At 35.9% G+C, this 13,367-nt stretch overlaps 2 protein-coding genes across 2 annotated transcripts in view; both read right to left on the reverse strand.

The window, feature by feature from the left end:
• Nucleotides 1-12,584, reverse strand: part of AQR (aquarius intron-binding spliceosomal factor) — a 53,607-nt gene extending 41,023 nt beyond the window's left edge. The window contains exons 1-10 of the mRNA XM_026850072.1: nucleotides 12,528-12,584; nucleotides 11,425-11,465; nucleotides 10,891-10,926; nucleotides 8,406-8,526; nucleotides 6,999-7,139; nucleotides 4,773-4,841; nucleotides 4,257-4,357; nucleotides 3,500-3,576; nucleotides 2,266-2,330; nucleotides 215-331 (exon numbers count right to left, since the gene is read on the reverse strand). Coding sequence (XP_026705873.1) covers nucleotides 215-331; nucleotides 2,266-2,330; nucleotides 3,500-3,576; nucleotides 4,257-4,357; nucleotides 4,773-4,841; nucleotides 6,999-7,139; nucleotides 8,406-8,526; nucleotides 10,891-10,907 — 708 coding nt within the window. The 5' untranslated portion in view covers nucleotides 10,908-10,926; nucleotides 11,425-11,465; nucleotides 12,528-12,584. The remainder of the gene's footprint in view (nucleotides 1-214; nucleotides 332-2,265; nucleotides 2,331-3,499; nucleotides 3,577-4,256; nucleotides 4,358-4,772; nucleotides 4,842-6,998; nucleotides 7,140-8,405; nucleotides 8,527-10,890; nucleotides 10,927-11,424; nucleotides 11,466-12,527) is intronic.
• ZNF770 (zinc finger protein 770) overlaps nucleotides 12,420-13,367 on the reverse strand; it is a 19,433-nt gene continuing 18,485 nt past the window's right edge. The window contains exon 3 of the transcript XR_003398550.1: nucleotides 12,420-12,429. The gene's annotated coding sequence lies outside the window, so the exon portion shown is untranslated. The remainder of the gene's footprint in view (nucleotides 12,430-13,367) is intronic.

A 13,367-nucleotide genomic window follows, 5' to 3' on the forward strand; every position in this document is an offset into this window, starting at 1 on the left:
TTAAGAACTGTTCAAAAACAAAGCCAAAAATGTAAGAGCAGTCACACAAATAGGTAGAGTTAAGAAAGAACTACTGTCTGAAGGATTTAAATAAACATGCAGTTTGTATCCATCAGGAAAATCTGTCTTAACGAACAAATACAAAACAGAACAATTGCAGTATTCGGAGCCACATCAGAATGAGAAAGTTAATTTCAACAACTTTGTATCTCACCTGGCAGAAAAGATGACCCTCCTTCTCTCTTTTAGCAAGACTGGACAGGTAACAGTGAACAACAAGATGTGAGTCATCCAAAACGGTATTAAACCAGCGCCGTGTGGGAAGCAAAGCCTGTAGCAAACCACCTCATGTTAATACAAGCAATTCTTCAAAATTAATGAAATCCTGGTTTCTCAGAATTTTTCATTTCAAGAAAGCATGTCAAGATAGACTGCTGCACAGTTATTTACATACCCAATACCCTAACAGAGGTTCCCATATTAAAGCAGCGTTTATGTTTGCCCAGACACTGTTTTTATGCAGGTAGGTTTCTATGAAGACAGCCTTTTATTATGACTGGGAGTACAGCACAAACTTGCCATTAGTGAGATTGCATCCTGACAGTAATAAAAGTAAATTAAATAAAGCAATTACTCTACTACTAGGTGTCTGTGTGCTACGAAAGATATGCAAAACTGCTGCAACATAGTTTTAAATGTTTGGTTGTGGTACTCATTTAATTTCAAGCTTGTCTTTCCGATAACTGCAAACTGTATTTCTTCTAAATATGACATGGTATATTCTATTCTTTGAAAAATACTCAAATTAGATCTAAGAATTTTTCATATCTTAACTGAAAACCTATAAAAGCTTCTGTAAACAAAACAGATCATTTATTCTCAATATAAATACATTAACCTGCTATATGTAGCAACTGTTCAGCAGCATACAGTAGGAGACCTCAACAATTCAACGGAAAAATGAGTTGTTCTCAATGGAATCTACAGACTGAATTTAAAAAGCCATAAAGCATCAACACAGTGTTTAGAACCAAGACAAAGAAAACAGAAGAATTAGTAGTAGAAAACGTTAATTGCCCTGCACAATAAAAAAAAACAAATTCAGGAAACCATTAAGAACTTTCCATGGAGTCCTTCCTTTCAAATTATCAAAGTAACAGCAAGTTTTGATGGCAGTCTGTACACTGTAATATGAAACAGTAATATTTTGAAAAAGGCCTCAACATAAGTAAGAATGCCCATTTACACAGGACATCCTACCAAGGCAGAAAAACTTGGATTTACAGCTAATTTCTCATTCGCTTGTTCCAGTCACTTAAACAGTCATCATAAACTGTCTGAATAGTAAACTTCCTGTAATACCTAGCAAGAAACAACATTAAATGTACTGCCTCTAAGTATTTTGGCTAACAGCCAGACTTAAGTTTAACTCCAATTATGTATTTTCTCTTATGAGACCATATCATAGCCATAAAATAACAAGTTCTAATTTAAAAGATTATTGCAACTACAAGCACAGGCTGCTTAAGCAATTTAGCAGAGGACAGTTAGCTTGTACAAGCTCAAGATCAATCCATTTTGAAGTTCCCTGTGCTTACTGATTCAGAAAACTGTCTTATTTCAGAATGTCATCTAAATAAGAAGTTATTTTAAATAAATTGCTACCCATGTGAGAAGTTGTAAATTAATGTCTTTTATTTTTAATTCTGGTACTGTGAAGCTTAAAATTGTCCCACTTTCTCAATACCTGCTGAAAAATTTCACAAAACCTTGCTAGGCTTCCTTCTGTAACAAACCCAGATCACCAGAACTGTTACTTCCAAATAATGAATCCTAGTCAAACATAAATAGTTTGCATTTCAGAACTAATAACGCTTTATGGGATTATATCCTACAACATGAAAGATACTTTAAGTGACCTTATTACACACTGTGAAGAATAATTCTGGGTTATTCCTAGCAGATTAAAGCATCACATGTTTTCATCCATTGCCAAAATTATTAACACTCCTCCAATTAATAAAACGTTCCTCACTGAGCAGTTTAGGGTCCTAGCTTTCTCTAACAGTTCATCTGGTTTACAAATATTACTAGTCAGTTCCCAGTGTGAATGCACTGCTACAACCTATTTACAGACAGAAAACCACTATCAAACAACCATATGCACAACTGTGACCACCTGCTAACTGAAATAAAGCTGTAATAACAACTTTACACATTTAAAACCTAGAAAAGTACACCTTAAAACAGGCTGAAACCACTTACCTCAAGATCTAACATGAGTTCAATGAATCTCTCACAATAATGAACTTTGTCCATAGAAATAGGCCCTATATTCAAAGAAAAAAAATATTTTGCAATTGATCCACACCACAATATATTTCTGCTTGAACTATTCTTTTAAGATGTAGTAAGTGCTATTAATGTACCAGTATTAGCTTTTAACAGGATTAAAAAGTTAACTAGCACATTCTTCTCTTTCTGAAATAATCCCTTCTTTCATTGCAAACCAGAAAATTTTTGGATATAAGAAAGATTTTATCCACTCTGAAAACAACCAACCTGACATACAAAAATGCACTTCCACAAGATACTAATGGCCTGGTAAGCCTTTTAAGAACCTTTAACTCAAAAATACCTATTTAAAAGCTGCAATGTGCAAAAGGGCTTGACAATATTCAAAGGTACTCAGTGTTGACTGCTAGGAAGCCTTTAGAATCATGTCAAAACACAACACAAAGTCTGCTTTAACAAATATCTATTTTTTTAAAGCCTCCTAAGAACTGCTAATGTAAATTTTCCTAAAACAGGTCCCATAGCTGGGAATACAGATGGGATAGGTCTCCTTTCTGATGAAGCCACAATACACAGAATTTCCCCTTACAGCTCAGTTAAACTTCTAGCAAACTTCAGCTCTTAAGAGCAAAAGCAGAACTCTGGCAAGTGATTTAAACCAAAATTGTGCTGTGCTTGGAGCATAATACGCCTTTATTGTCAAAAGGCTAACACTTTCCTGTACAAACACTTTTCCTTTCTAAATCAGGCAAGTATATAATTTTGCTTGTCACTATGACTTATAAATCAATAGCAATCAAATCAAATCTTCACTTAGGCTTTTGTTCTTACCATAAATCGACGGTACTGACAGAACAGTCTTATGATATGCATTTATACCACCTGTTTAACAAGACATCTAAGTATGTATGAAATCCTTTAGCACTGTAAGAAGGCTGTAAGCACACAATAAAGAATATCGGTACCAGTCCCTTCTCAACAGAAGAGGTTTAAAGTATCTTTCTGCTATTTAATTTTTAAAGCATATAGATTTGAATACTAATTTGACATCAAAACCATGCAGACAGGCATGGATTTCACTAAAACCTCATCCAGATAAGGTCTCCAACCTCAGGTTAGTATCCTAAGGAGCAGTTGCTTCAACACCAGAAAAGAATTTAAAACAGATTACCAGATAACAGAGTAAGATAAGAACCACAGTTACCTGAGACAGGTATTGATTTTAGCACAGAAATGAATTTCTGAATGAGCTGTGAAAGAAATCTTCTCTCTCGATATGCTCTAAAATCAAACAAAGGTATGACAAAAGCATTAACATTCGGTAAATGCAGACTAGAAGTACATTGTATCTTTCACTAATACAAAGTTAGCTGCTTTAAAATTTATGTAACAGTAGCAGGTTGCTTTGAAACACACCTAAACTGTTCAGATGACAACTTTTATCTCTGCACTCAGGCACAGATTACCACTCTACATTTTTAGGCACAGAACTGATTAACAACCCATGCTTCTACTGAGTCAAAGAGTATGTCACCACCTACACCTTACCACACTGCAACACAAAAGTACTGGAACATTTAACTTTGGTGAGATATGCACAAATTTATTCAAATACTTGCATAAGCTATTTGCTTAAGAGCTAAAGATGTATTTTTTCATGACCTTTAGCACAAGTAACTACATGAATATTCTCTTATGCCTTTCATTCTATAGCTCTAAGATTCAGTATCCCAAATTCACTGATCAAACAAAATATTAAGTTTTATAACAGTATTTTTGCATTAAGACTACTGGAAAACAAAACAGTTTCCGGGAGACCATATATGATCCATCTTTGTTTGCCATCTTCACATCTTTCTTAAAAACCACATTTTCTTATTGAAACTATTAATTTTAGCTGAAACACAACGAATGCATTACAGGCTATGGATTTAACAGGAAAAAGGGTTTCTGTAACATACCGCATTCTGGTCTCCTCATCCATTTTCTCATCATTTTTCTTAATTAGATTCCAGAATTTTCTTAGTTTTGGTGTCTTTTTCAGCTCTTGTTCCAGTCTTTTCTGAAATGTTAAAAAATGTTATTCAGCCGCCAAGAATCCTTGTTTTCATGAGAGATAAAAGTACAATCTAGTTTTCTTATTAAAAAAGAAAGAGTCTAGCCATGGCTAGATGTCAGCTCCATTCCCTTATCCCTATGATCTCAAAACCTTGTCTACAGATTAGAGCTTGAAGAAGCTATAAGCAACAAACCTTAGTTTTGTTTAAAATTACATAATTACTAATTACAACTGCATGGAAGTTAACAACGAACAAGAAAGATCATTTTACTAAGCCCACAAAAATATACTTCCATAGCAATGCAGGCAGCTTTAAATATTAGACTTCTGTAACAGTATTCCATAAGTATTCACTTTACAGGACTTGGATAATGCCTGGAAAATTGCTTTGACAGTTTATAGATAGTAGTATGCTTACAGGTTGTAGAGCCATCCACATTGGTAAGGAAATGAGCTGCTGCACTTGACCTCTGATCAAATCCACTTCCTGTTAGAAAGTTACAGACAGAAAACTTTTTAAAAATTCTTGTTTTCTGACATGCCTGTCAAACAAAAGTACATCAGTGTATGTTACCATCTGACAAAATATGTTGTTTTGTACTAGATTTCACCATTTCCTAACAGGAAACTGCAGCATGGCCCTACCCAGTAATACTTAAAACTGTTGACAACTTTTGCATTTTAGGTTCTTTTCATGAATTCTATCAGTTCTTAGTACTTCAGCAGGGGACTCACCCTTGTAAGTATTTTCAGCATAGAAGCTTGATGAGAACTGATGTTTCTTCTTCAGTCATTTCTTTTTCTTGAACTGAGTTTTCTGAGTTTTCTGACTGTTTCCTCTGGTTTTTACAGTATTCTTTCTCCCCTGAAGCCCTTAAGTTTCTCCCACTTTATCTACACTCTTCCCATTATCTGAACTAATTTTCTCTATAATTCATGTAATTTCAACTGTTGTTTCAAAATGATCTCCAACTCTGCCTGTTATCTGGATCCAATTTTCTTTCTTTCTTTCACAGAATCATTCAGGTTGGAAAAGACCCTTGGGATCATCGAGTCCAAATATCAGCCCTACTCTACAAGTTCTCCCCTACACCATATACCCCAACACCACATCCAAACGACCCTTAAACACATCCAGGTATGGTAACTCCACCACCTCCCTGGGCAGCCTATTCCGCTGTCTGACCACTCTTTCTGTGATTTTTTTTTTCCTAATGTCCAGTCTGAACCTCCCCTGTTGCAGTTTAAAGCCATTCCCTCTTGTTCTATCACTAATCACCTGTAAGAAGAGACCAGCACCAACCTCTCTACAACATCCTTTCAGGTAGCTGTAGAGAGTGATGAGGTCTCCCCTCAGCCTTCTCCTCTTCAGACTGAACAGTCCCAGCTCCTTCAATCACTCCTCACAGGATTTGTTCTCCAGGTCCTTCAACAGCTTCATTGCCTTCCTCTGCACTCGCTCCAGCACCTCGATATCTCTCTCATATTGAGGTGCCCAAAACTGGACAAAAAACTCAAGGTGTGGCCTCACCAGTGTTTCCTAAACTACTGAAAAACTTCCATTAACATCTTAGATATGTCTTCATGGACAAATACTCCATTCTCAGTATTCTGAAACTTCACATTTCAGTGCTCCTTTCTTAAAACACTACTGTGATTATCCTGTTCTGCATTTCACAAAGAAGCGCAGCTTCTAATAGCAGTACAGGTTTTACAAGCACTTTTTTACTTACTGCCATATCACGTTATATGAGAAATATGCTCTGCAAGCAAGATTCCATAGAGTCACTATCAAATCCTCCCTTAAAATGAAGATCCATTGTACCATAGACACTACAGAAAAATACTACCTCAATAAACTATACACATAAGGTTCAGGATGATTGCTGGCTCCCATAATCACTCCTAATTTCAAAAAATCAAATAATATACTTTCTAAACTGTCTGCAAGACAATTTTTTTCTTTACTTGCGCAGACCCTGATTCTGACTGATATATCCTGTGTGCAACGTAAGTAAAGAAAAAGCAAGAGAGGTAACAAGAGTAGTTTCATATAACAGTAAATTATAACAGTTATTCATATAACTGTAAATTATTCTCCATACTTGCTACTTAGGATCTGCAACCGTGTTTTTACTATAGATCAAGACCACAACTTGATCCAATGCTTTCTTAAAACTAACTCAGAAGTGCAGATAGAAGTATTATCTAAACCTGGTTTCAAAAGTGAAAAAAATACTGTCTTTCTCAAGAGTTAATGGAAAAAATTTTGCGTAATTTCCCAAACTAAAAAGAGCACAGCACTAAGTAATCTGATTCTAAGTGTAAAGCACATTTTCAAATATAGATACATATTTTTAAAGCACCATTTCAAATATAAGGCTGAATACATGCCTTTAAATTGCAGTAAGTGACAATTCTCCAATTTCAAGTCTCTTTTATGACCTTGTATCAGAGAAAAGCAAACATGATGAGAGAGATAAAGAAAGAATCAAAGAGGGGTAAAAGCCCTCTGGTACCATCTTCTTCCTTAAAGGGGAATTTTGCTTCATCTGTCTCATAAGAAAAAATTGCTCAAACTAAAATGCTATTAACATAGAACAGCATAAACACACTGGAAGTATTACAGTTACTTTTAACATACCAAACTATTGAAGCAGTGATCAAGGAAAAGCAGCAGGACTGTCTGTTCATGCAAAGAGTATTCACTGTCATTTTCAACCAGTGATGCTTCCAGTATGCATTTGAAAAAGAAGGGAAAGTGTTCTGGCTTTTTTTTGAATGTCTAGGAATAGAAGAGGAAGTTGATTTTGAGTCAGGTTGATGCAAATCATTTCAATCTTCATTCACATAACATAGCTTAAGTTCTCCAAATCCATTTAAATCTATAAAAGGAAGGATTAGTTTTTCTCTTTTTCATATATTCTGACCTGGCAGAACAAGCAAAACAGACTAATGATATCCTCCTGACCAGTGATCCTCACGCTATGGGAATGCTCTTAGTGGGACTACTGCCTTCTGCACAGTCTAACACAGGTGATGCACAGGACAAACTGAACAAGAAGCAGAAATGGAGTGGATTGTATTGTGGGAATGTTCAACTGGTGATCGCACAGAATTACTGTAAAATGACACAGGTTGGAAGAGAATTGGTAGATTATGGCCAAAATCAGAGCAGCTGTTTAGTGATCTGCAAAAAGCAAGCAGGTAAAAACCACCAGAGATTAGTACCAGTTACAGAACTCCCATTCAGCTACCTCAGCAGGAAAAAGATAAACCAAACAATTGTTGAGACAAAACTGTTTCTTTACAAGGGTAAAGAAAATGCACCCATCATTTTGCATCTAGCACGTATGCCAGAACAAAAAAAGACACAGACATCATATGAGCAAGTTATCAATTCTTTGTGCTTTGCCAGCACCGAAAGAATGTCACCACTATCGGAGTAACTGTGCTTCTGAAATAATGCTTGCATAGCATTTCTAACTATGCTCATGTTATTGAGATGGCCTGTGAGTAGTGGACTGTTTATAGAAACACTAAATTATTTCTACACCTATTATTACAAAAAAACAGTACACACAAAAGCAAAGAGATTACCTTAGTATAAAATTTCATGCAAGAAAGCTACAAAACCATATTCCCAGGTTTTAAGCAAGACACTACCAGATAATATGTTGGACTTCCAGTGGTGCCTTTCTATATCCCAGATATAAAAATCCTTTTTTCTTTCAATAACAGAGCAAGAACTTCTCTGCAAATGTCTGACTTTTGTCAAGTGCCAAAAAAAGCAAATGCTGATGATGATGTAAGGGCATCACAGCAGAACAAAGGACTTGCATATCAGCAGGAATCGGGTGATTTTTCATCTGTCCATTGCTTTCCCAATAAAGAAACATGCTTTAAAGCACTATACGAGACATTCCAGCTGAGGTACCATTTACTTTTAACACTACAAGTCTTGCTACCTTCTGTCAGTATAAGTGAGCACACCACAAAAGCTGCAACTTGCGGATCAAAGTCAATTCTAGCTGTAATTGAAATTGGTTACCTCCCACGCAGGGACATTCTCTCTGAACTTCTCATTCACCATACAGCAGATTGACATTAAATATGCCTTACTGGACACCTCTGGAGAATAATTCATCCATAGGTAATTTTCAAGGTACTGGCTGTGAAGAGACAAAGAATATTTCATTAGTTGCTGCCACCCACATAATCTGTCACTCATTCAAAAAAGCAGTTATCCACAGGGGTTTTTTCCTCCTTCTCCATAAAGCTATCTTTATAGTTTGTGAGTAGTTCCTGAAGTTACCTCTCATCTAGGTCACTGCAGCAAAACTTTTTAGACTTGGTAACTGCTACAAGAGACAGACAAGTTTCTTATCAGGAAGACACATTCACCAGAGGGTTTTCAAGTGTAACAAGTAGCCACAGTTCAATACAAAGTCATAACATAAATTCATGTTGATTTTCCAAAAGGAGGACAAAAAAGAAAAAACTTCACTTGTCTAAAGAATGTCACACACATTCTTTTGAATGTCTCATGCACATTTCCTAGCAAACAGCAACTACTCTACAACAGTAGTTGTATCATTAAATACTCTTCTCCATAAAAAAATCAAGAATTTTATAGAAAGTAAACTTTTTATAGAGAGTTTATGCTTCTAATCATATAAAAGCAATAAAAATATTAGATTACTGTGTGACTAAATTAAAGCATTAAATATTAGGGAAGCGATTAAGTGTTTCCAAGAAGGTAAAAAATTACTGGACACTGGAAAATAGCAGATTCCCAGCAATAAGCATTTCTTCTTCATTACTATGGCACATTTCTCAGAGAAGACACTCAAAATTAGATCTTAGAGCTGAGAGGCTATTTGGACAAACAACTGCCTCTCTCCTTTAACCTCCTTTGAAGCTACGTAGTATAGGTACTCCTGAGAAGGCAATCCCTAAATTCCATCATTCTCAACACTGCACTTGCACTTTGTGCTACTTTAGTAACTGCCACCAGAAAGGGGAAAGTCTGGTTACTTCCTAAACAAGCTGCTCATCCATTCCTTACTCAATGCCTGCTCTACCATTCATTTGGCCCCTCATGAGGCAGCTCAGTTTTAAATATTTACATTTCTGAACAGCTTACTTTTCTGATGTCTTAGAGTAAGCTACTTAAATAGTTTCAGATAAGAAAAGTACCACAGATGGTGGTAAAAAAAAAAAGGCAGTGAGAACCTGTGTGTAATCAGGAGCAAAAGGCTCAGTAATGGTCAGACTGGGATTTACACTTTCTGGGAGCTCAGCCAGAATGCACAACTTCACATGGAGCTGAGACAACTTCATAGGCATATACAAGATGAAATACATATTTCTTCCCAAGAGCCTGGATCTGCCAATAGGAGGGGAAAAGCTCCCCAAAATCCATACATCATTTCACCCAGGAATTCCAAGAAACTTCAATAAGCTTTAGTAAAAATACTATTATGCCCCCAAGTGAGGATAAATGTATGTAAGCAGGAAAGAAGGACAGGAAAATCTCATGTGTGTGAAGACAGGAGAGCCTGACAGACAGATGTGGGGGTGGGGGGAAGAAAAGAGAGAAAATGACTTACAGGACAAATGGCAGTAGATGGGGCTATAGACCAGAAAGTACTAAAGTTACATTGCAGGCTGGTAACATTAAGAATGTTCACAGAAAGGATAAAAACCTCTAACTCCATGGTATTGCTGGCATATAAATTCCAGAAGTCATGCTACCAGCATGCCATTTGTCATACTCTAAACCATAGCTTATATTTTATTTCCTGTATTTTCTCATAAAGAAGCAGAAAACGGGAGGAAAGTTTATCCTACTTTTCTAGTTAGTGGTACTTAGATCTTTTGTTTCAAAAGGCTGAAATATGTATGTCAACCAAAAACCATCTCATTCTATCTGCTCATAAGATGTGAAAGATAAAACAGAGCCAAACAGAACACTAAATATTGTGGTTTTCAATATGTAAATTTAGCAAATATTTATTTTACATCATTTTAGACATGCTTTATACATTCTTCCAAGAAAGTCTGAAGTAGCTGTAAAAAATCTTCTAAACAGATTTCCATTTCTTTTCAAGTGAGGAAAATGCTAGTGATGCTGCTGCAGCACAATTCATTTTTACCCCCACAGTAAGAGATTTAATCCAAAACCTTTCTCTGACTTCAACGAGTTCTGATTTAAGGCTTAATGACACATTCAAATTACAGACCCAAGTTTTTCACCTATTTCACTCATACTCTTTTCTTTGGTGCTTCACTTACACAAATTCAGAATCATAAACCAAGATATTCTGATATGGTTTTTATGTTTATGAAATTATTTCTTCCTTAAATTAAGCTTTCCTCACTTATTTTCCTAGGTACACAATTCAAGGCTATAGTAAGTAGAAACAAGTGAGTGTACTACCTTCAAACTGACTTACTGCCCTGCATTTGCTTCTCATCTTTACAGGTTCCTACGAAAAAAAAAATATCTTAAAATTTCACTCCAATTAACTTACCTGAATTCAAGAAGCATTATCTTTCTAATAGCAAACCTAAAAAGGAAAAGGTAATCAATTAGCACAGAATTCTTCAATTCTTTGTCTCCCCCATCTAACATTGTAATTCATTGAAATGAGACTTACACTTTATAAACCTGGTAACAATAATTAGGAAAAGAGCAAAAAGCTAGAGGCAGCAGGCAGCACAATCAACTGATATTTTTCTTTACATACCTTAGGGACAAAAGAAGGGATGAGCCTCCTATAACCACAACAAAACCAACATAAAACATAACAGACTACCAGACCAAGGAACCAAACAATATTATGTCCAGCTATCAGTTAAGGATTACGAGCTCATGAATGTTCTTTTTGCCACATTCAGACTTTGAAATACCACAATGATTAAATGACTCAAATGCACTTGGGTAATTTTCATCTGCTTTTAACATGTTAATGCATTTTAAAATATTCTATGAAACATGAAAACCCACTTCAGTACAGATAACGTTGGAATGCTTGTCTGTAAGTGAAAGTAACTAGCATACTTACTTGGACCTGACAATTTCTTTTATGTATACATCTTCAACAACCTGTGGGAAAGCACATTTCCGAAAAAATGGTTAAGAATCTGGTATACTTCATAAAGCATTTAAAAATGCTATGTGATAAAAAATGACATTACAATTATGTCTCAGCTCTGAAGAGTCCATGCTTCATGAACATACACTCTCACAGAGAATGTGAATCAACTTCGGGGAAAGCACAGAAAGATAGAGAAAATTGATAGGACCTTTGTTCAAGTTATTCTGAAGGAATAACCTACAATTACAGTTCACTGAGATTTTTATATGAAAGTCAAACAGATATCCAAACTTTTTCATTGTTAATCTTACCGTTGAATTTAAAGAACAGTCTTCAAAAGTCATCATGCAAGTCTGCATCAACTCAATCATCTGCTGTCAGTTTCTTTTGACCGACATTTAACCGAATCCAGACTTTTACCTTGTTTTTCCAACAGGAATGAAAGAATCTGCACTATCTGTTGCAACAGGCATACTTTGACATCACATAAGACAGAGAGGCAATTCAGCTGCTTATGTACATCCTAGTTCTAACAACAACAGACAGATACTACCACAAATACTAGAAAGAGAGTGAGTAAACTGAGGCTGTAAAGAGAGATTTAGACAAATACCCACAAGGGAAAGAAACCTAACGTTTAAGAACCCTGCACTACAGAAAGCCAACATAAAGCCAAACACATCATGCCAAATTTTAAACATTCAAAACACACATATCAACCACAACAGCACTAAGTTCTCTGAACTTAGCTCTTGAGAAGCTTTCAGAGAGAAGTATACAGTTCAGTAAGAAGATGCTCAAAGATATTTTACTATTGTAAGTTCTAGGCCAAAATAAACTGAACAAATAGCATACAAAAGAACTGCACTGCTATAGCACGCTTTCATAACAGTGCCTGCATTTATAAACTAGAAATACATAAAAAATTACTATGTGTTAAACAACTGCTGACCTTCCAAGCAGTCTCTTATACTGTTATATAAAATAAGCACCATTGGAGGTTGGCACATCATAAAAGGGGTGATCCTCATTCCTTTACACCCCAACACAATTCCAGTTGAAGTATTTACCTTTGAATCAAAGGACAATTTTTTCTTCACATGTGGAGCCCAGTATTTATTTGCTAACTGTAAAGAGAAAATATTTTTTTTTTAAAGTTAAATATATGCATTTTCAGTTGTAGTGAAACAGTACCTCTATACACATCCCATCCCCAAACTCTATTTCACTAGTACTTTGGTTAATTTCAGTTTATGGTAACTACAGGTAATAAAATTGATTTCCAACAGCAATATTTTTCAACCATTTAAGGTTTTTATACCTTTTCCAACAGAGGTGTGATTCTCTGTAAAAATTTCAGCTGCATAAGAGTGCTATATAAAAAATATCTCAAAATATAATCTTTCAGAGACTGTAAACGCCAGATTGCAAATGATTACGCTCCCATTGAGGAATTTCACAAAGAACTGGAGGCTATATATAAAGGTCTAATATTTTAGGGCTATTCACTGAAGCCATCACTTCACCAAAACTCCTAATCTATGGTGGCAAGAGCTTCCTAACCACCTTTACTCAACCTTCTTTATTCTGTAGAAGAGGAAGGAAAGCAACGTTTCCAGCAGGAAAAAAAAATTTAAAATGAACACTTGCATAAAACCACTTAAAATGTTCAGCTACAGGGAACCGTCAGCAAGTTTTCTGCTTTATTTTGCAGTGCTGCTCCTGTACGTCTCTAATCCGGAAACGCTGGGGGCATAAACCCTTTCATATATAACACAGGCGTTAACCTCTCTTCACTTACGACAAAACAAGACCCTTCCCCTAACACCCACGGCCTGTAAAGATGATTTAAGCCCCGAGGCGCCGTCAGGGCGGGACGGCCCTTCCAGCACCGGTCTCCGCCCGCCAGA

This window comes from Athene cunicularia (assembly GCF_003259725.1).
Source record: "Athene cunicularia isolate RWA chromosome 5 unlocalized genomic scaffold, athCun1 chr5_part1, whole genome shotgun sequence".
Taxonomy (NCBI): domain Eukaryota; kingdom Metazoa; phylum Chordata; class Aves; order Strigiformes; family Strigidae; genus Athene; species Athene cunicularia.